Source organism: Pithys albifrons, chromosome 11 (genome assembly GCF_047495875.1).
Source record: "Pithys albifrons albifrons isolate INPA30051 chromosome 11, PitAlb_v1, whole genome shotgun sequence".
Classification (NCBI taxonomy): domain Eukaryota; kingdom Metazoa; phylum Chordata; class Aves; order Passeriformes; family Thamnophilidae; genus Pithys; species Pithys albifrons.
The window spans coordinates 13,737,074-13,761,074 of NC_092468.1; the positions used below are offsets into that span (position 1 = coordinate 13,737,074).

The 24,001-nt window shown below is 37.6% G+C and overlaps 1 protein-coding gene across 15 annotated transcripts in view; it reads right to left on the bottom strand.

Moving 5' to 3' along the window:
• DLG1 (discs large MAGUK scaffold protein 1) overlaps positions 1-24,001 on the bottom strand; it is a 145,169-nt gene that overhangs the window by 29,267 nt on the left and 91,901 nt on the right. For all 15 annotated transcript variants that reach the window (XM_071566801.1, XM_071566806.1, XM_071566799.1 and 12 more), the window contains 8 exons: positions 22,941-22,991; positions 21,825-21,949; positions 20,575-20,744; positions 19,953-20,089; positions 17,985-18,129; positions 14,486-14,612; positions 12,454-12,610; positions 11,279-11,381 (listed from right to left, as the gene is read on the bottom strand). In XM_071566801.1, coding sequence (XP_071422902.1) covers positions 11,279-11,381; positions 12,454-12,610; positions 14,486-14,612; positions 17,985-18,129; positions 19,953-20,089; positions 20,575-20,744; positions 21,825-21,949; positions 22,941-22,991 — 1,015 coding nt within the window. The remainder of the gene's footprint in view (positions 1-11,278; positions 11,382-12,453; positions 12,611-14,485; positions 14,613-17,984; positions 18,130-19,952; positions 20,090-20,574; positions 20,745-21,824; positions 21,950-22,940; positions 22,992-24,001) is intronic.

Consider the following 24,001-nt stretch of genomic DNA (forward strand, 5'->3'; position numbering starts at 1 on the left):
AGCAAATAAACTGAAATCAGATTTGAAATAATTGTGATTAGACATAGCAAACACAGAGCAAAACTGTATGTCAACATTCTGTGGTTTTCATCTATAATTCACAGTAACTATTATTTTGCTAATAAAAACAAGCATTTCTTCTAATAACTACCATTTTCATAGTAATAAAAAGACTGATACAGACAAATTTTAACCCATGACAAAAAGAAAACTTCAGAACATGCATGTGAAATACATGTTTATAAATCAAGAACTATGTATTTTAAATTTTAAATGTGAAGAAGTGGGAATGAAAAGTGTATTTGAAAATTACTGAATTTGAATTAGATAAAGACTTTAACACTACAAGGTGGGAAATATGCAAAACAACTTCTGAAATAAAACTGTGTTCCCCTGAGAGCTCGAGAAAGTTAAAAAACCTCCAGAATTCTGGCATGAATCTCAATCCACTTGTAAACGGCATTAGAGATTCAAACTGCCCCCGCAGAATTATTATGTACAATGTTAATCCTGGAAAAACGGATTGTGTTCTTAAGCAGTACTGTGTACTAATAAAACTAAACTAAATGCATTTGAGTTTAGCTACCAATGCAGGCAGAAAAAGAGCAATAGCTTGTTCAGGACAAACATTTCCTGAAGCAAGATACTTACATGCTGTCAGCATAAAATATGAACTCAGAGCAAGTAAGTTTTTCCTTCAGCTGAATAGTTTGGACTTCAGGATCAACAGATCCACTTGTAAAACCTTCCTAGTCAAAAGAAACGTTCTGCAGCCACCACCTTCCCCCATCATCACGTGATGCCAGATTAGAACAAGTCAACACTGGGAGAACCAGGGTGTGTGTTCTGCAAGCAGCTGCTGGACCGGGCACTGCGCTGCGCTTCCGAGCTGCCCCTTGGCTGCCTGCACCCCATTGCTGCCTGCACTTCCTCTGCTGCCTGCAGCCTCTTCACTTGCTGCCTGCACCCCCCTGGCTGCATGCACCCCCCTCCCTTGCTGCATGCACCTCCTTCCCTCGCTGCCTGCATCCCCCTCCCTCACTGCCTGTGCCCCCTTCCCTTGCTGCCTGCACCCCCTGCCCTCGCTGCCTGCGCCCCCTTCCCTTGCTGCCTGCACCCCCTGCCCTCGCTGCCTGCAGGCACCATGGCCATGCAGGAAATGCAAAACTGACAGAAAGGGCTCTGAAGTAAAAAATCTTGAGAAAACCTCCAAACTGTGGTCCTTCAGCAGTAATCTAAATACTATGGATGTTTCATCATATTACATTCTGCAGCCCTTTCTCCACACACACTCATCACACAGTGAGCACTGAGGGTTAAGAACAAACCACAGAAGAAAATGTACTAGTTACAGAAGAATAGTGTGTGAACCAGTTTCTGATATATCACTTCATTCATCAAGGTTACTACAAATCTGATGCTCTAGTAATAGCATCTATAATTAACCCCACCCAGATTAGGACAATATGAACAGTCTCTGAAATAACCCTAACTTTTGTCCTTTAAAAGCAAAAGCCAGTAGTTTTCCAGATAATATCTTAGTTTTTTTAGAACAACACCAAGTGCCTTTCTAAAAATAAAGTCCAGAACAAATACTTCATCAGGACTAAATCAGACTGGTGAGGTTGTTTGACAAGAAAACAAAAACATTATTTACACTATTACTGATGCTATTACTAACAAAAGAATTTAAGGTAGCAAGATAGTAACCTAAGAGGAATGTGAAAAAACCACATTTTTTAGAAAGTAACATCCCATTAGAGGAAGGGCTCAGAAAAGGCTGTAAGGGAACAGCCTACTCCTGCTGTGCTACTGCTGCACTGCATGGGCTTGGCTAAATCACCTCATTTTACCCAAGAAATGATCTTGTACATTTCTCACCTGTTCCTTGGGTATTTTGGAAAATTAAAGCTCTAAACATCAAATGTAAAAGAATGGTAACAGATTTCTGACATAAAAGATTTTTTTATGCCCCTGTTTGAAAAGAATGGAGAAGACCATATGATTCAAGCATTTTCTTGTGCTACAGCCTGTTCAGTACTGAAAATGTCTGTTGTCCTTTGCAATAGCTAGTGCAAAAAGAATGCAAATTTCTGTTAACAAAGTATCATGTGCCATCTCCTCGAAGAATCAGATTTTCTCCTATACAGCACAGAGATGTAAGAGAGTTACCAGGGATGCTATTCCCTACTAATTCTTTTCCTATGCATTATCCTCAGATTGCTGGTTTCCTGCATTAATTTTTCTTCTCAGAACTCCTGGGAAGTAAGTGCTGAATGAGTGACAGGGACATCTGTAGGAGTAAGAAGGAGAATAATTTCACCATAGAGGCTCTTGCCATATGAATCAAGCAAAAAAGGAAACTAATGGGCTGGGACTGAGAAGGCTTTATGTTCAAAAAAACCAGAGTGCCAAGAAATGTCATACTTAGGAAAAGCTTAAACACTCTGTGCAGACAGAATCTGGTGAGCTCTTCAATGTAGAACAAACTAAAATTTGAGTTATATTTGCCTTACAGAAGATTTTGAGATGAACAGGATGGATAGATATCTCAAAGCCAATTGCTTTGGAGATGAAAAGTAGACAGGATTTTGGCCTGTAAAAAATGAAACCTTAGTATTAGATACAGCAGTACTGCAACTAATGCTGGAGATAGAAAATATGACAGCAGCAGGACTCCTGATAGCATGAGAAAAGCAGTGTCAGTTTGATACCCAAAGGATCAGAACCCATCTCCTGTTGAATAGGGTTGGTTCACCTTCAACATTATAAAGTAAAGTGAGAGCTCTGCTAATTTGCCTAGGAGAGGTTACATTTCTAATATCTATGATTAACAAGAGCTGGATATCAACATCTTTTCCACCTTCAATCTCATTCATCTTATCATCCCTAGAGATTCTCCCAAATGCTAGAGAACTTGTTTTCTTTACAATTCCATTCTCTCTTATGTGCATGCATAATAATCCTGTAGTGTGACAAATGTGATCATATTTGTTTCCCTAGGTCACAGTAACAGCACAACAAACTTCCACATAGCTAAGCGTGACAAAGTCATACAATGCACATTTAAACACAAAACTTTTTCAAAAAGTTTCATTTTGCCACTTCAACATTCCAGAAATTTGGAGCTGGAACAGGCACAGTGAACAAGAAAAAAAGGGCTCTCTGCTTTCTTGGTTAACAGGAAATTAAGAACCTGGCTGAGAAGAAATATGATTGATTTCAGGTGTACTGGGATCAGGGGAACCAAACAGAAATGACATAAGCTATTTAAATGAAAAAGTAAAACTGATTTTAACCCAAACAGAGTAGGCTGGTCATAGGAACTCAATCTACAAATATGCTTCTGATTTCCACAGCCATCAAAACACTGAGATGCTGAAATAGTATCTTAATGAGAACTATGGTGGCACAAGAAACACAGGCATCCACCCAAAATAAAATTAAAAACCCAAAGAAAACAACACAATCCAACCCCTCAATTCTTCCAGTTAAGAATTTGATCAGGATCTGAAATCCAATGCATATGCAACACCCAGGGAATGGGACTTGGGATCTCTTATAATCTTCTGAATTTTAGGAAAGCTGATGATGATATACATCAATAAAGGGTAACAGGCAACAAGACCAACACGAAACACAGTAAAACATGAACATTAGAATAAGGGCATCTTTTCTTGGCTAGAAATTTTTATAAGTTTCCCATAGGTCTAGAGGCAGGGAAGGAATAGTACCTTCGACTGTAACACAAAGCTTGAGGAAGCACAAGCACCTGCTGCTTCAGTTCAAAGTATTTATTGAGCAGTAGACCACAATCACCAAAGGAAAAAGAAAACCCAAAGCCTCCACAGGTTTATACATAATTAGGTGTTAAGAACATAGGATGAATACATCTGGGCTCAAGTTTAAACTTTAAAATTATACTGGATAAGCAGGTGGGTAAAAAACTAGACTAAATCTGCTCTATTTCATGTCTGCACGTATTCCACAGCAAGAAACAAATAGGAGGGGGGAAGATTAGGAAATCCTGGAAGTTGATTCTGCTCTCAAGCTGCTAAAGTGATTTCACCTAGAAAACTGTAATCTTTTCAATGTTAATGTTTATTTGAACAGAAATCAAAACTTCAGAGGAATGGTCTGACCAGTGACACTTGCCTGGTGAGCACCAAGAATACACAGAAAAGTGGTGAATTTTCTGTACAGGCAGGGGAAAAGGAGGCCACAATGAAAATGCATCTGGTCTGGAACACACATTCCAGCAAACGGGGCAAAGAACAGAAAGCTACACAAGGGATGGAAAACTCAGCAAACAGCACAGAAGGAACAGCTACTCAAGGCCACATGGATGTGCATACAGGGAACAGATGGCAGCACAGCACTGAGAGGCAGAGATTCTTACATATATTGAACCCACGTAAAATTGAAAAAGTTCACTTTAATTAAAAAAGTATGCCCCTTGCTTCCCTCTTCCCATCTGTCTATGGAAAGCCCTCCTTTAGCAGGACCCATTGGATCTGTCAAAGCAGGACTCTTGTGCTGGCAATTTTATATAACTACTGATTTATATTCTTTTCTCAACACTCAGAATATTCAATTTTCTTTTTCATGGTGCCTCCAATCACAGTAATGGAGTCTGGTAGTCAGGATGGCCACCATGACACTGATCTTTTATTTATCTTCCATTTATTTTTCTTTCAAAATGCATGGACCACAACAGAACCATCACAAATCATTTCTGATGACATATTTTGCTTCAATGCTTTTCATTTTATAGTAACATTACGTGGGACAGACCACAATGCATTCCACAAGTATTGGTGACTTTCTTGCACTCTACTGTGTAATGAGCTTGTACCCCATTAATCACTTGAAAGACTGGGCCAAGGAATTTCACAATAGATTAGAAAAATTACATTTGTATTTAATTAAGAACATCTCTCACAGACCGTCCAAAACTTAGAAAGAGACTACATCCAGTCACTCTTGAGGTAAATACACAAGAAATGTTGCTGAAGGCTTACCCTGCATTCACAAACAATTTTATTTAGCATATTAAAGAGCAGGAGTGAGGTTTTAAAGGATTAAAACATGTGTAAGCCCCTTAGAGTGTCTATCAGGGCTATATATAGCAGACCCCTTTTTCTAATCTTAATGGGTCCAGTTTTGAAGATACTTTAATTGACTCATCTAAATTACTTGCAAAAGAGTAGAACCAGGTAGAACAAGCAAGAACAGAAATCTAGAAAACCAGAGACCATGTACTCAAAAACAGGGCAAACTTATTTTTAAGTACCTCTTCTTTTTTAATTTCATTTTATGAAATTTGGATGCATGAACCTTTTGAACCACCTTTGTTTAAGACAATCCATTTTCTCCAATAGAAAACAAGGGAACCTCAGCCTTGATAAAAAACAATTTCTGAAAGCTAAATTTTGTGCAAGCATTATTGGCTTTGTGCTACCCCAGCTGAACTGTTACAGACAGAAGATTTACAATATATTTCAAGACAAATGCTCAGAAAACAATCTCAGCTTATGCATATGAAAATGCTACCATTACCCAGAAATTCCACTAGAGAACAGTTCATAAGTGCAGCTTCATAAGCAGAAAAATTAGCCACACACTGGCCATTGACTGGCTCTAACAAAGGGGGTTTTGTTCCCTCCTTTTCTTTTTCTTTTGACTCATTTGTTTTAAAGACAAGAATGTTGTCATACTTAAATCTTAATTGCAGTAGATAAATACAGTTCTTCAAAACAAAAACTATTCATAGAAAAATATGACTAACAAATTAGGAATATTTTTATTGAACTATAAATCTTGGATGAATTTGAACTGGAGAATCCTTATTTCAATGAATAAAACTCAAAGAATGTGTCTAAACTACATATAAGAACAATGCAGGTTCAGAAGCAGACATTTTATAAAAAATACCTTGAAATCTTCTCTTGATAGTTTGGCTCCACCTTCTCCTAATCTCCTAATCTTATACTGATCTACCCAATCACCTAAGAACAGAAAGCTAATCTGATCACTTAAACATCTTACCTCTCTTTCAGAAAAGAATTGGATGTATAGAGATGGACTTGCCAGCTGAATTACAGGGTGAAGACCAATGTAGATTCTAAATTCCAAAGTACAGGCAATTGTTAACTCACTAAACAAACAACTGCTGTACTACTTAAAATTATCATTTTAGTTTGATTATGTCATGTGGATCCTTGGGGAACCCAAAGGGCTGCTACCCTCTTCTGTCATGACAGGATTATCTGCATTTTGCCATTTTGAGGAAAGGAGGTTACCAAAGAATGCCTGCTGTTGCCAACATTGTTTGCCTGTTTGCTTTTTCAAGGCCCTCCAAGAGAAGGCTTCCCAGTTAATGTATATGTAATTGCAGTTAACGTCATACATGTACTAAATACAGCCCAGTTCTGATCTAGCAGAATATAAATATGAAAAAAAAGTTTAATGCACTCCATTATTTCCTATATAATTTCAATTAAGTATATTTTCATATTTTTAATGTATTTCTTAGGCTATTTTCTTATTTTTAAACATTTAAATGAATCAAACTACAATACAGTTATGGCAGCCTTCTGGCATCTCATACCTTTTCAGAATAGCAAAATCTGACCTTCCAGAAATTCTGAATTTTGAGGTAACATTATTATTATGTCATACTGAAAACACATACGAATGTCTCAGGTGACCTTTTAACTTGCATGAACAGAACAATGGATATCAATGTGAAATGGAGAGCCCTCCAAGAGTTGTACACCTCTGCACAGTCCTATACTTCCCCCTTGCTGCTCCTTTCCTCACTACATTCCTTTCAAGCACCGAGACTCTCAAGCTCCCGTATCCCTGCCATGTGACATGATGATAATTCTGATCATTTCTGAATCTCCGCTCTCAGGACAGACACATATCCAAATTGCCCAGTGCTTCCTCTCATTCTCCCACACTAACATGACAGCTCTCCTTTGCCATCCTACCTCTGCAGAAAGCCCAGAGACACAGCAGTGTGGCACTGAGGTGCCTGCAGAGCCAGAGAGCAATAGAATAATTAAATGGATCAGAAACCTCTGCAAATTAAAATGGGTTATAAAAACACTTTTGTGTACTGAAGCAACATCACTTGCTTTGAAACTGCTGCAGGTCACAGTATTTTGTTTCCAGTGGAATTCACAGTAAAGCAAAATTCTTTTCTACTCATGAATGATGTCTTGAAAGGAGGGAGAAATTGGTAGTACAAGTGGGGGAATAAGGAAAAGCTTCCAAATACAGAAGAAAATAAGAACATCCTGACTTCCCAACCACACTTCTACAGGATAGTTCTCATTTCACAAACTCCTGCTTTTGTCCTACCATGGACCCCCCGCTCTGCAGATCCAGCCCCAAGAGGTCAAAACCCACTGATCTCTGAAACCAGGGAGACTCTGTATCCACACCGAGGTACAGCTGTGTCCCATGGAAGGATGTACCCACACAGCCCAACAGGTGCCAAGTTTACAACAGTAGCTCCTGTATAAGTTAGAAGATAAAGCCTGGAATATACAAGGAGAAAGCACCAGTCAATTGAGTACAGCTGTGGTACAACCAAGTGGTGCCTGATGCAGAAGCCACTTCTGTAAACAAGAGAATGCACTGACATTCCCTGTTCAGCTTTCAGCTGTTCCAAAGAGTGCTGGTAAATTGTTGAAATTTGATTCAGTACAGTAGAACAATTTCCTAAGGCATCTCTCAAATTCACTAGGCACTGCTGGAAACTAAATGAATGCCAGGAAGGATATTTTTAGGAATGTGATTACATCTGTTTTCACCCAAGTCTATAACCAAGGAACATTTTTGAGATTTAAGGGAAACTAAGTCAGCAGTTACATAACTTGAACCCAGATTAATAAAATCAATTTCAGTGACACATATTAGCCTACCCCAAGTCCAGTAACTAGTATTTGATAAACCATGGATGTGAAGAGACAGATATGGAAAATTCAACCCTTTGCATGAGAGGCATTTTCTACAGCCTAACTCAGGCATCCCTATGAGACAACTGTAAAAAAAATGTAAGGAGAAAGACAAATGGGAAATTTCTGATAGGAAAATTGGAAGTGTAGTAGGATGCAAAAACATAAGTTAACATTCCCCATCACATTTATGAACATACAAACTGTCATATAAAATTACAGGGAGTTAAGTCAGCCAGTCCCAAGTGTCTTCCAAATGCTCCTATCATACTGAATCTCTTTATTCAGTTATAATGAACCCTGATGGATGTCTAGAATCCCCTTGATCTGTCCTAGCTGTCAGCATCTCTTTCAAAAGCCCACTGGATTTACAAGTATAAATAAAATACAAGTAGTTATAACTGATAGTCTACATTTTTATGAAGGCATTTGAGAAAAAGCAATGACGAACAATGACTTGACAAACTCTTCATTTGAATACTTGTTAATCTTTTTCTGAAACGAAAAGTGGAGATAACTGTACACAAACACACACACACGTAAGAAAAATTTGCCAACTTAAATGAATCAAGTGAAGGGAAAAGACAGCCTCGTGCAGCTACAACTCAGGAAAAGATGACCAAAGAACATATGCACTTTTATCAAGTGCCCTCAATCACATGGATGCTATTTTCTACTTGGAAATTCAAATCTCAAAGTGACAGCTTTTCCATGATAACAAACAAACAGTAACCTTTAAGGAAATGTTGTCTTCACTAATCTCCAAGATATGAACAGAAACTGCCTGATCCAACTTTCCTCCCACACCAGACCTGAAGAAGGTGACAAGTGGACTTCCATTCAAACTTTTTTTACAAGGAGTAAGAATAGGGCAGAGATGACAAGATAGCAGAAAACTAGGGCTCTCTGAGGTAGGTTGGCCATGTGCCAATTCATACTTTGCCACCAAAGTACAACAGATCTCAATTTCCTAGTCACACTTTTCCTTCATGGCACACTTCAAAAGGGTGGAGAGAACCCCTAACGTGCTTTCGACGTCATCGCTCCAAACGGAATTTTAAGCACAATTTCAGAAAGAAAGGGTGGTCACACAGACCAAGCATCTTAGGGGGAAAAAAGGATCTTTTCTTCGATTAATGTGTCAGATAAATCAAGTAACATTTCCCTCATGCATCCTCTGAAATGAGCCATGTAAGTCTTTGAGAACTGTATTCTCAATACAGCTCAGCTACGTACAGCCTTGTTCTGAACGCTTCAGTGGCCATGACAGAACAAGTACAGCTCTAGGTTTGAAATCTACCAGTGACAGTCGCTGAGAAATGTCTAAGAGGCAGTGTATGTTGCTCACATACACGCTGCAAGAAAATTAGTTATCTACTTGGACAAGTGGCAACAAAGAAAGCTGTTACTTCGATTGGAGAAAGAGCAGGAACCATCCAAAACACTTAGCTCTCTTCTTCTAAAAGGAAAAGAGTTCTGACTTCCAGAGTATGAAGTGATTTTTTCCTTCTAAAACATGAATCCCAGAGAGAGAGCACTGAAAAACTGCTGCTTTTGTATGAGGCAGCATTATTCATATACATTCTCTGGCAAGAAGAAAAGATATTTGTGTCCTAGGAACACATGTTCTACCACAGAAACATTTGTCCTGGTACTTATGAGCCACAGCTCAACATGCCTCCCTGGGAGAAGAAATAGTGACCATAAATGCCCTCTTTGCACACACATACACACACACCAAAAAAAAAAAACAAAACCAAAACAAAACAACCCAAACAAAACAAAACAAAAAAGCCAAAAACAAAACAAAAACAAAACAAAAAAAAAAACAAACAAAAAAAACCCCAAAAAACCCAAAAAAAAAAAAAACAGGGCAGGGGAGAAGGGTGTGGGAAGAGATGCTCAAAAGGATAAATAAAAGCATACATTTTATTTTTTATTAATGTGAGGGATCCCTACCCAAGAAGCAAGAAACTGCAATAATTCGAGCTACCTGTTACAACGCTGAAGAGCCAAGCAGAGGATAGGCCAAATGCATATCACCAAAAATATTTGACAGTTCTGACACAAAGCCAATGCAAATATTCCAGAAATAATGCTGATCCTTACTCTTCTTTTTAAAAGGAAGCCTCAGAGCAAGCACTCTTAGGAAATGAATCCTGGAACACAGCAATCTACAGACTGAACACGTGAGCCGGATGCACACCCTCCCAAGACAACATGGGCTGGGTGACGGGACCTGACCATGAAACAGACACAAACCAATCCTTTGACCTCATCACTGACAGAGATCCTGGGTCAGGGGAGAGATACGATGCTGATACAGGTGGAGAGGAACACGAAAACTGAAGTTTCCAACACTTACGGGGGTCAGGATAGAAGAAACATGGCAGAAAAGAAGAAATAAAGAAATAAGTGTGTTGCTATCAGCACCTAAGAGATGAAGGCAGCAGTCCTGCTGCACATCAAGTCCTGATGAACACCTACACCAATGCCCAGACAGTACTGATAAAGGGAAGTTTTAAGCAGAGAAGTCACTGCAAGGAAGATTCAGTGATGGCCCCTACAATTTGACAAAACTGGAGAAAGCTGCTGATCATCACAGTTCATAAGACAACAAAAATGTCTTATATATGTGAATTTACAGGGTGAAAGAAAGCATATAATTTTTGCCTACTAACCTTTTGACATCTCAAATAGACAAGTGTGTTTGAAATGTGCTACACAAATGTAAGAGGACAAATACAAATATTGATGATGTGGTGTTATTTGGCTTCTGCAGAACACACAAGGATGGCTAATCAGTAGCAGCTGCAAACTAATCTGGACTAGAAGAAATTGCTGGATAAACAGAAATACCAGCTCAGTATGAAACAGAGGAATCAAAACCTCATAGTCTCCTTAGATCATCTGAATCAATAACACAAAGGAATTAGTCTTCTATCCTCACACCACTGAGGCACATAAAACACCATATTAAAGGGCACAGACAAATGAGAATACAAAAGAACAACGTATTATTTCTATTAAGTTTTGGATTTACTGGATTAATTTCCATGTTATAACAGTGGTAAAATTTACCGAAAAAATTGAAATTCTGAAATGATGAAAGCAAGAAATATACCAAGTCATGGCCCCAACACTTGCAGATATTCCTATCTGGTCACTGCAATTATGCAAATATGTATGTGACAACACCTACCACATTATTGGTTTCTTCTCTCCTCTGAAAAGGGGCTAGGTGAGGGGGCACTGTAGATTATCTTTCTCTGAGCTTAAAAGGGAAGTTGAATGTCTAATGCAACCCTTACCTTCTGGACGGTACTGAGCTACAATAGTCACTGCTTGGCCTGCGTTCTTCAGGGCCGCTGCCGCCTGTTCGTGGGTTGCTGCTTTGAGATCTACTCCATTTACCTACAGGTAATACAAAAAGCTCTTTAACAAAATTAATGTTGGTGTTTACCACCACAGAACACAGCCCTGTGGAAAAAAATTAACTGGACACAAACTGCTTTCCATTCCATGTGAGTTTTCTCTGTGTCCAAAAACCTTCCTGAAATCAAGTCAATAAATCTTCTCTCACATATAGCCCTCTTCAAAATTACTGTAACCTTCACAGCATATCACTCAATGAATTTGTATTCACTAGGTCAATTTTCTTCTTGTTTAAGACTTTTCTTTCTTTTTAAGACACAGAGGATGTTACTTTCTGTGATGGTCCAGGGACAGACTATTATGGCACTGCATCCAGTGACAGACACCACCTTCTATGGGTCTGGCATTGTTTTCAATGCAGCAGATTTAAAAATAGCATCAGAAACAAAAACCTGAAGCAGAAATGTGTGTGTCACATTTTAGACCAAAAGTGGTTTTCATAGTTCAAACTAAAATGAAGATGTGCTTTAATTTCAGCATTTTAGTAACAGCAGTTAAGAGAACAAAATACCTCTTCTATAACTTCCAAACTACAATGCAATTGTCCAAAGAAATAATTCTCCAAAGATTAAGTAATTACACAAAGAAACACACAAAATCTTTATGACCTTCAGCACTAATATAGAAAAAGCCCTTAGGTATGAGATGAATCTTTTTAAGACTAACAGGGAAGTTTAACCGTTACTCCATGGAGTAAAGCACACAATTATAGACACTACAGCCAAGTGTCTCCATCACATTAGAAGGCTTAGTTCTGAAACCTGTTTTCTTTCAATTTAGACACACACACTCCTCAGCTACTAAACTAAGATAAGTTAATGTCTTCATTGAATGTCTCTGAGATAGGGAAGTGATATTTTAATAGATTATAGAGGAGAAAGTGAGGCTGACTAAAGTCCTCAAAAATACTTTGGAAGTATATTGGCATTTGTTCCATTGTCTCAAATTTAGCTCCATTAAAAATATTCTTTGTGTATCATTAACTGGCATTAATATCCAAGGAGGGGAATACTCTTGTTGCTATTTAAATAAAAGTAGCAAGGAATCCTACAGAAATTATCCGATCTCCTTTCCTAAGCTCTCCACTCAGGTCAGCTGGCCCTCCTGCAAGGATGAAGGAGATGAAAATTCCTTCTCCATCTTCTCCTCCAACAATGTTGAAACCAAGACCTGTTGATCCTCGGTGCAAGACAACTTTTCTGGGCTCCCTGGATGAAAGAAAGAAATAAGAAATCTTGGTCACTAGACATGAGTAAAAGTAAACTAAACAGTTAGAAAAGCTTGTAGATGCAATCCAAGACCCCGTAAACAAATACATAAGTATGTGTAAATGCTAAATTCCTATTATGCTGCAATTCTATTCAGCACTAAACATCATTAACACTTTTCCATATTGCTCAACACAATACTATTTTCCCTCTCTGAAACTTCAATTACAAATTCTAATGAAAACATCATTAACAAAAATATGCCCTTACTGCTTTATTTTCACTCCAGTTTGTCAAGCCATAAATATAGCAAAGAACAATTCCAGAAATATGCATAAGCCCTTTAAACAAATTATGAGAATTTGTGGCATTCTGAAATATACTTTCAATTTACTTGAAGCAACTCCAATAGAAAAAGTTAAACCAAAACCAAGTTGTTGCACTCTTTTTATAGAATCCCCTCCTGACTTGAATGAGGAGAGTAGAAATACTGATCAAGAGAAGGCCAGTCAACTTCTAATGCAGAAAGACTCTCTTCAAAAATCAAATAGTCTGTTACTTGATCCAATACAAGAAAAGCATAAATGAACTCAGAACGAGATTTTTAATAAAGCAGAGGAACTGTGTGCTGCATTTGAAAAATCACTAGAGAGCACTAAAGAACAATTAATGGACCTTAAGTATTTGGAGACATTAACTATTAATTTACAGGATAAATTAAGAAGCTGCATTTTTCCAAAATAAACAAAAAATATCATGTAGTCCAATCTGTAAAAATGACTCAATTTTTGCACTAGCCATTAAATCAATTTAGTGTCAAATTCTTAAATTTCACCCCAATCAACTCTCACATTCATTTTTACAGAATACTATTTTATTACAAATAAATGACATTTTGAAAATCTCTATATATTGCTCTGGATCACAGTAATATATTAATAAAAACTTAGAGAACAGAGAGATGCTGTATCTTTTAAAATAACACTCAAAATTTATAAACAACTTTTTGGGGCGGAGAGAGCAGAAGATGAGAGGGTAATTTAAAGAAAATCACCTAAACATTCTCAGAACAGCCCTTGCATTTCATAAGAAATCTAAACCCAGCCTTTTACAGTAATTTTAAAGGACAGCAATAAAACCATAATGCAATATCAGGAGGGCAGAATCATTTTGGCTTATGTGTCTACCTAACCCTAAGTTAAAAATAAGTACAAAAACATATTCTACCTTTCACTACACTAAAATCCATTCTCCAATTTATTATGCACTCAGGTTTCAATCCTGGGGAGACCCTGCCTGAGAAACTGAGTGATACCATCTACATCAGATGATGGTGTGGCACATAATTCAGCAACAACATACTGAAAATGCAGTGCAACATCCCTATACTTGCAGAACAGAAGGGCAACAAAATTACAAGAGCTTCCCTTTATCAGCAATGATGAACAGAAGATTAATGCAATCTACTGAATCAGTGAAGGAATGAACGGTCTGTTAACGGGAAAGGATTAAGAGCTCTCCAGCCTTTCTGGATTTAGAATTCATTAAAACCCTGTCTATGGGGGCAGGGAGGACTCAAATATTGCTGGTTTTAAAATAAGAAATAATCTCTGGCCTGTTCACATTACCATTCTAAAAATCCCTGTCAACTAATGTAGCATGGGCAGGACTTTCTGATTTTAAGGCCATTCCTGGACTCTGTGTGTAGATATACATACGCAGTTTTCTTTTTACAATGATGTTTACAAGTGATAAGAAACTAACATCCATTTCTTGAAATAAAATATAGTATTCACTAGCATTTTGCCCACAAACACATCTTACAGGAGCTTCCCAGGTTAACCAATCTGACACTTAGCTTTGGTTATTCATTACCTGGTAATCTCATCATCTCCGAGCATTCCCTTGGGAACTGGTGAGTATCGCCCTGGCGATGCTGGGGGCATGGACTGTCCCAGGTAGGCAGATGGAGTGATATGGTTATCCACTGGTTGAGAATAAGCTTCAAAGAGGAGAAAGAGGAAAGAGACATTAGGGCAATCTGGAAAAAGAGCTGGAGGAACTGAAACTAAGGAGTGACCTCTTCTAAAAACAAACTACAGCACTTCAAATGATACAATATCTTATTTCTAAAACAGTGTGTCAGATTTATACATTCCCCAGTCTCCTCACTAAGTCAAAAAGGAAATTTTTCAGTTTGATTTTGTCTCAAATAAAACATTTTTAGAAACAGTAACTGGATAGTTGAAACCCATGAGGACAGTCTGGAGATTTCTCTCTTTAAAGCTGTCTTTAACTTCTCTGAAGTAAATTAAGAATTTCAGTTTCTTAATATCACTATGTCAGAGAACAAGTGAAAAATGCAACACTTTAATGTTACACTTCTTCCAAACTGTCAAGCTGCCTGTCTCTTTCTATTTAATGCTTTGCTGTGGAGCATCATAGGAGGAAGAGAGAGGGATATGACATTTCTTAGACACTGAACAAACCCCCCTTTAACAGCACAGGTGCTGGTAGCAAAGCTCTTGCGCACCCAACCATCAGCACACATCAGGAAACAAAGGTAGGGTTATTCTACCTTCTACTCCTCAAGGTAAGAGGCATCAATTTATTGAGAGGAATAAACAAACTCATGCAAAAAAGTTTCAACTGTATAGCAAAGGTCAGTTGCCCTGTTCACAGCTTCACTGATTAAAAAGGTGTAATAAAAGCATTTAGTGGAACCTCTTACACAAAAGGCCATGCATTCTGTCTATGAAGTGCATGGGATGTTTTACCTGAACCACAACACACACACAAAGAAATTTAGTGAATGAATGATTATAATTGATGGAAAATATTCTATAACACCAAAAGAATTGTTCACATAAATAATTAAGAAGTTGTATGTTTCCAAGTTAGGCATGTCAATTTTAAGTGTCCATTCACTGGGCACAGTCACACCCACTGCCTGCTACTACTACAAACTATATTATACAGTTGAAATCTTTCTCCTGGGGTAGGTGTTTCAAATTTGAGCAGTAGGCTCAGCCTGCACACCACCTGCAGTAACAGGCAGCTGCACTTTGATGAAGAGACACACAAGCTTATGGAGCCTTGAGTACAAAAGGTTTTCTTGTTGCAAGGAAAAGAAACAGACTGAAGATTCATGAAAGGACCCAGCACTTGCAGAAGAATGTCCTTTGGTTAACTCCTGACAAAAGTCTACCAGAGTAAAAAACAAGAGTTTCTTCAGACAGAGAACGGAAGGTTAAACTCACGAAATCTACTCAAAAGCATAGACAGAATTTTAGCCCACAAACCTTGTTAAGGGTCACTAAAGAACAAAAGACAGACAGAAAAGACAGCTGGAACCTAAGAAAACATCTGTGATTTTTTTCAGAATGCTTGAGCAGGAGGAGAAAGGTTCCAAGAAGCAGCTGCTGGAGGAGCTTGAGAGGCATGACAAGGTCAGAAGACTGGCTTTCCACTTCTCAGTAGAAGCACAGAAGTGGCACTTCCCACAAAGGATAGGATGCTGAACTGCACAGAATGTCACTGTCTCTCTCAAATCACACAGGGAGGGCAAACAAATGGAGAAAAACTCAGGAGAGAGGACTGTAATGGGACAAAAGGAGTGAGGTCATTTATCTCCAGGTAATGGATGTGAGACTAAGTCATATATACTGAGAATTTATATCACTCTCTCTGTGTTATTATGCAATTAACTTCAACAAACTGAGTCTTCAGCTCATCCACCATTTGTGAAAAATTAATTCTCTGCATGACAAGAATGCCAACAGCACAGCCATCTTGCCAATATCATTGATTTATTAGGATTGGTCAAATTATTAGGAACCAGCTCATTCTCTGTCTTCCTCCCCTCAAACTTGCTTCAGGTTTTGCCTTTGCCCCCACAAAAGACTCATAAAGTAAATATTCCAACAAGTGAGTCACAACACAGCAGTAACAGATGAGATACTTTGATGCCAGTCGCATCCCAATTCAGAGCAGTGTAACTGCATTACTGCAACACCACCAGGAACACTATGTACAAATCAGGTTTCCTCTGTTCCAGAACATCTCTGAATTCAAGGAGAGAGCAAAGGAAGCCTGCTTTTCAAGGAAACAGTGGGAAAGGTTATTGGACTAACCAGATATCACAAGGGAATATGGCTGCTCTCTAACCATGTATGTGAGTAGAAAACTGGGAAAGAATAAGTGCAGGCTGAAAATAGTTTTATGTCAAAGAATGGAGCCTCCAAGAGCATCCTTCTAATGAGACAATGACGATAAAACCTAATTAGTTCCAAACTGTAATTCAATAAGCCTACAAATATATTTTAAGATACTGTAGCTATTGCCAATAAATTATGGGCTTAATAAGGTACTTCAGTCCTCTGTTGTGCTGCACTTTTGTTTGTTCTTCTTTACATATAGTTTCAACTACATCTTTTAATTCATCAGTATTCCTTTTTTCATCTGAAGGAGTACCTAAACAGATCAGTGCTTACATGAATCTAATGGTAGGAAAGAAAAAAATACCTAAAATAATTCTCATCTAGAACCACTTTATGTGAGAACATGAGTAAAACTGGTCATCCAGAAAAGTCAGTCTACTTAGTCCTGGGAAGACACAGTTACATTATTTTCATCTCTTTCTCAAACCACTAAATGGCAATAACCCTCTTGAAGGGACAATACATTAAACTCAAATTTTTCTTTAAATTGTAGTGCAATCTTGAACTTTCCAGATTTGGATGTTTGACTTTGAAAATACTCTTGTCATTAATACCCTTATATCAAAGAAATTCTTATAACTACTTTTTAATACAGCATTCGCTGTTTTTCCATCTGAATTGCCAACAGTTACGTCAAAACTGAAGTACAATTTCAAGTAAGTTAACATGAAATTTCTCAACACACTTGCAAGGCAAGCACCAAAGGTCAAGAAGTCCTCCTCCTCCCAGTTCAGTTTATTCAAGTATGTGCAAGCTCATGAAAAAGCAGGAAAACAGGAAAAAACAAGTCAGAACATCACTAAGCTCTAGCTGGAACAGTATTAAGACATCCTCACAGTGCACTGTTTGTTACTCTTGACAGCCTCCAGGAGCACGAGGCACACGTTCTCCTCGTACTCACCAGCAGGTGATGAGCAACACTGAGTCCCCAGGACTGGCCCATGTTGGCCATGGAAACACACCTGGAGCCCCCCACTGTTGCTCTTTTCAGTATAGAAGCTACAGGATGCTGTTCTGCTCAGCATACAATTTTCCTGATTAATCAACTTTCTTATATCAGATTTTTGTCCTGTATAGATTTTAAAAGCTCTAAACTTAAAATACTAAAAATGGGATATGTTAAAGCCTTAAAGGGAAAAATAAATCAAACTTACAGTTTGTGATGTCAGGAGGGGCATAACTGTCATTCATGAACATGCTGGTGGGTTTTGCAACTTTCAGATAAACAAAGTCAGATGTGTTTTTTAAGGCAGTCACTGCTTCTTCATGAGTAACTTCTTCTAAGCAAACACTGTTCACCTAATGAGAAAAACAAACTCTCAACACAAACGTACTGTTTTCAAAGGACACTCACTGAAAGCTGTTGGAGCACTCTGGAATTGAGGGTCTTTATTAGAATTCATGTAACACAGACATAATTGGTAATATAAAATTATATAAGAGATGCTTTGTGAAATATAAGACAGACAAGTATTCCTTTAAAAGATTATAATAAACTGTATTGACTAAGATCACACAGAAGGCTCACACGACTCTGGAGAGCCAATGGGACAAAGAGGATGCTCAAAATGTCTATGTGTGCACAGTCACAGCACTGACACAGTGTGTTACTACAAATATTACACAGAGGAAAGTTTTCTAGCAAGAATAAATCCTACATCATCTTGTCATGACATAATTAAGTTCTAGAAATTGTAACATATTCTTGCAAGAGGTTGAAAGCAGGTGTCAAAACTGGAGAACGTCCCAGTGTGAATGATTTACATGCCAAAAAACAACTAGTTTAACTATAGGGAACAAATGACTTAAACTATTGCTATTAAGATGGAACACCAGCATTTGCATTAAGGTAAAATTCTTGAACAAATACTATCTCACATACAGCCTTACTAAATGGAGTTGGTGACCCTCTGTTGTTGTGAAGAGGGAGGTAACTTCTGCCGGTAATTCCAGACAACATGGAAAGTAAAGCTTGTACTGCACTGAATCCAAGAGAGCAAAGACACTTCCTTCTAATTATTTACATTTATATAATGAGTAAAAACAATTGGGCCTTGCCAGTTGTTGAGAGGGGGAAACTGTGCTGCTTAAATACATCCTTTCCATCTGTATTTCCTAAAAGCTTCCTAAGAGCCCTTTATTATTTTATATATAAGCAAGTTAGCATGAAAGTGTTTTGTATAGGTAACAAATTGTAACACTGGAAAGCAGTTCACCATTAAATGGAAGTTTTCCAGTGCCCTTGCATTCTGGGGAAGTCCTATAATCAAAAACACTTCCTGTGATGATGACTGTAGAACTTAAAAAAGATGAAACATTAACAGCATGGCATGTGTAGAGGTGTGTTTATTATGCAGCTAATAGCAAATACAATTTTATTCTCTCTCTCTCTTTTTCTTTAGCTCCCAATTGTCAGGTAGGGATCTCTCATCCTGTGTTGAGCTGATTTCATAGAACTCTCCATGTAACATCAGGAAGGTACTGGTAGAGGTAGAAGGGTACAACAATTAACCTTACAAGAGTAACAACTCAGAAATTCATTCAGAAATTACTGGCTCTCATTTTTCTATCTGGAAAACTAAGTTTGTGGGTGAGATTTAAGAAAGATCAAAGTTATTTTTACCTTCTGCATAGAAAAATTCAACTTGGAAGTATTTGAAGCTTAAAAATAAAAGCCATTCAAAAGCATTACAAAAATTGAAATGCAACATAAGCAGCAGTTTCACTACAGGCTGGCTAAAGGCTGTCCAGCCACCAGTACATGGAGTTCCTTTACATTCTTCCTTTTTTGAGAAGAAAAACAACCCCATTGCATGTTTCTTTACAATTCTGTCACTCGGATACCGGAAAATAAATAGCAGGCACCAGAAGTAAACATGCTGATTATTAATACAGGTTTTACATGGAACATTGGGCTGAAGAAGAGATTTCAGATTTCCTAATGAGATGATGTTGAATGATGCAGATTTAATTTTATCACTGATTTTGTAGCAAAAAAGACATTTTATTACCTATTTCTGTGAAACTACACTCCACTGGCAGGCAGCTGACTCACAAAATTAAACCCACCCCTATTACGCCTAAAAGTGAATGACCATTAAAAAAATGCAGTTCAAACTTACAGCTAATAGTTTGTCTCCAATCTGAAGTTTGCCATCTTTATGTGCTGCTCCACCTTCAATGATTTTGGTTACATAAATGCTGTTGTCCCCAGGTATATGCTGATTTCCTACACCTCCAGCAATACTGAAACCAAGACCTGCTTGAAGATAAAATCATTACTCAAGAAACCTTTTTGGCATTCATTAAATTCAAATTATTACATAAATTATAACGCTACTTATATCACATATAAATATAAATAATATTAGGCTCTGGCAGAAGCAATACCGGATGCCTTTTCAAATTAACTCCATAATTTTCCAGAAAGTTCTAGAAAAGACGTAACATTTACACAAGCCATGAAAAACAAAAGCCAACTCATTTTCATCATGCCTTGTGAAGGATGCACAACAGCAGGAGTACAGCACCACCACTGATATTTACAGAACCATTGTCCAACAGTTACCCATAAAGAAACAAATCCTTTCCTTCCAATGAAATATTTTGCTCGAATCTATAATGTACTTAAAATTACTACATACGAGAAACACATTTTCATCATTTGAAAGAAAACTACACATTCCATGAGAACAGCTTCAACTCCATCATTCTTGTGAAACAAACTTCACACTTCCAACGTACCCTTGGGGCCTTTCACAAGTTTGATTTCCACTATTTTTTCTGTGACTGGTTTTCTTCTTTTGACATACAATCGTACAATCGATCCTGCCTCTTTCAACGCCTCAACAGCTTTGCTGTGTGTCACATCCCGAACATCCACCTCATTCACCCGCAGAATGCAATCGTTAACCCTGCAGACAGCAACACTCACGTTCAGCTGGTGTGTTATGGCAGAGCAGACACATTAGGAGCCTAATATTTTGTCTATAATACACCAACAGACATGTTAACCCATTAAAATACACAGAATTCTACAGAGTCAAGACCATGCTCTAGAACTAATTACTAGTTCTTAAAAGGAAATCAAGGATCACTATAAAACATTTAATGGGAACATTTAATTCCCAGCCAAAGAGGGCACCATCTTATCTGTGTTTCATTTAAACAGCATTTTGAACAAGCATTTGTACAAACTACTTTTTGTTTAGGGCTATGAGAAAGAACTTAAAAAGTCAGGACATGGGAGGCATGCAGTGAGCATGCACTAGTTTTAAGCCATGATATGGTCAAGTCAGTCTTGACTCCCGCTTTTCACAAGCAGTTTAAGTGCTGGCCTTTCAGCCCATTTAACATGTTGCTGTAGTAACGCTCTCATTACACTAAGTGCAATGCCTGACCCACCTGTCACCATGTTCTGCCAGGTGCACCTCTGACAATGGCCAACAAGCTGAAGTGAAGCCTTGAAATAAGCTTATTAGAACTAAAACCTGTTATACATCAGGCATTTGCACTTGAAATGATGAGGGAAGTTCTCGACAACACGAGAGAAAAAAGATGGTCCTACAATCACTGTGGGTGGGTATCTTTGAAAAATTAAGACACTGAATTATTACCAAGCATAAAAGGGGGTTGTTGTTAAACTCAACTATCTCAGAGATCAGAAAATCTGCACATGGATAATCAAGAGTTACCTACCCTACCTGCCTAAGCTTTTCCTTGAATTAAGGACTATGGAACATATGGCACAATACATTTATACCACAGAACAGAAAAAGTTCACTTAATTTCACTTAACTGCAGATTTATTGGTTTGGGGGCAGTAATTGGTTCAGTCAAATATTTTTCTTTATTTACAAAACACTTCCATCAGGAAATCTTATTTAGCATTCAATGTAGCATGATAAAGCTATTAAAAGTAACAGAAAGTGTTCTATCCACTGTTTAAAATACAATAATAACAGTAAACAACACAACACAGAGAGTCATCATACCGTAATCTTCCATCCTGGGCAGCTGCACCCCCGGCTATAATTTTTGTAATGAAAATACTTGAATCATCCCCAATATGTGGGTTGTCTGTACCACCTGCAATGCTAAAGCCAAGTCCTGAATTGCCCTAAAGACAGAGGGGAAAGAAATTTACACATTTTTTGAGGGGGAAAAGATAATTCTCATGTATCTATTTGATTCATTATAGAACCAAAACTATATAATTTTCACTGATAACGAAAGTATTAAAAGATACTTTGAGGAGTAAACTACATATATAACTTACTTCTATGAAAATAAATGTAATTATCTCTTTTATAGAGAACATAAGTCATTGTGTAACTAGACTTTCAACCCCACGGCTTTCTCACTGAAGTGAACTTGATAAACTACAAGAAATCTTCCCTCTCCAATGTGCTAGATATCTGAGATTATTTACACAGTTATTTGCTCCTCTTAAATCATTAACAACAAATTCTTTCTCCCAGAGAAACCCTCAATAACTTGTGTCCCACCTCTAATATATCCTCATAGATGCAGAGATTCAGACTGACATTTTTCTCTTCAAAGGTTGCCTGCCTTTACTAACTGCAAGACCTCTTCACCCTCTCAGTAACCACCAGAACTGCACAGGTATCAGATCCAACCATTTCTTTCTGTCTTTTTGTTAACAGTGCAGCTCTGGAGAACTGAGATAGATCTCAATGTGAAAAACCTAACAAAGAAATGCACGTGACAAGGCGTCACTTGTAACCTCAATATAAAACTTAATGGTAAAAGGTAAAACCTACCACAAATGGAAATACAGGAGATTAAATCAGAGTTTATGTTATTACTCTCTACAAGTCTAGATAATAACATTAAAGGCAGTATTGTCTTAGAGAGATCATTCCCCTCTTTTACTCTTAATAGTCAAGGATATTAATAAAAACTTCTATTTCTGCTCTAGCAACTGGATTTACTTTTTTTTTCTTTAGGTTAAATAATCTACCTAAATTTAAAAAAAGAGAGCAAGAACTGGTTTGGATTGCTGTTAGCAGCACCAAGAGGTTAATTTTTCATATTAAAGTATCATAAACCCCACTTCAAACAGCACAGTAAGACATTTAGCATGTTACCCTTTCAAGAGTAATTTCTTCATACTCGTAATCTGCATCCGTGCCATTGACCTACAAAGAAAGAAAAGTGAGACTTACAGAGAATTTTACACTTTACATGACACAGTTTGCTTGGCTGGCATTTCACTCCCATCAAATCTCAGCTGATTCACAGTGACCACTAAGCTCAGAGGGGACATGTGATTTCCACACCACACTGTATATATGAATCAGACACTCCTTTTGTATGAGTTTAAAAGTTGTTATTTCAGAGAGCAGACTGCTCTGCACAGATACTGTAGGGCAGAGGTCCTCAGTTTCTGATTGCCAGAAAGAAAAAATGCTCTTGAAATCCTCAGATGTTCCTCAGGCTATACAGCAACTTGAAAACAAGAAAAAAGAAAGGATATGGGGCAGAGGAGAAATTGTAACAAAGAACAGAGAAGCATTTCCCAAACTGCTGTTGCACACAGAGCAGAGAAAAATCAAAGACTGATGCTTTACACTATTTCTCATAAGAAATGTTTAAAACCCTTCTAAAGCAACGTTTAACAACTGTTAACAACTACATGCTCCGTATATACTAAAGATCCACAAACTAAAACAGGGCCAGAGAGTTTAGAAGAATATTTTGCAAAGCAAGAGGAAATACCCAAATCCTACAAAGAAGCCTTATTGTCCTCAAGGTAGACAGGATACCCACATTCTCTGCTGCCTACAGAACTGGGACAGAAGCCACCAAAATCAAAACCAAGAAGAATCAATTAAATATCGAATTCTTAATCATATTTAATATGTAAGAGTAAGACATTTTTCCCAGTTACTCTGATAGCTTGGAACTCAAATTCTTTCTTCCACAGTTACCTACAGCAGCGTATACACCATCCAGCTGCAGGCAACTCCCTATTACTAGTCTTCAGATGAAATATTTAACAACATAAGAAATAATATTTATACTATTATTTTACAAAGTATCTCATCTATCCTTAAGATATTCTCTATCTGATAGTCTTCTGTACTCTTAACACACTATTCAAAGTTTTATAAAGATACAAAATGTAAGTATAGAAGAAAGCATTTTA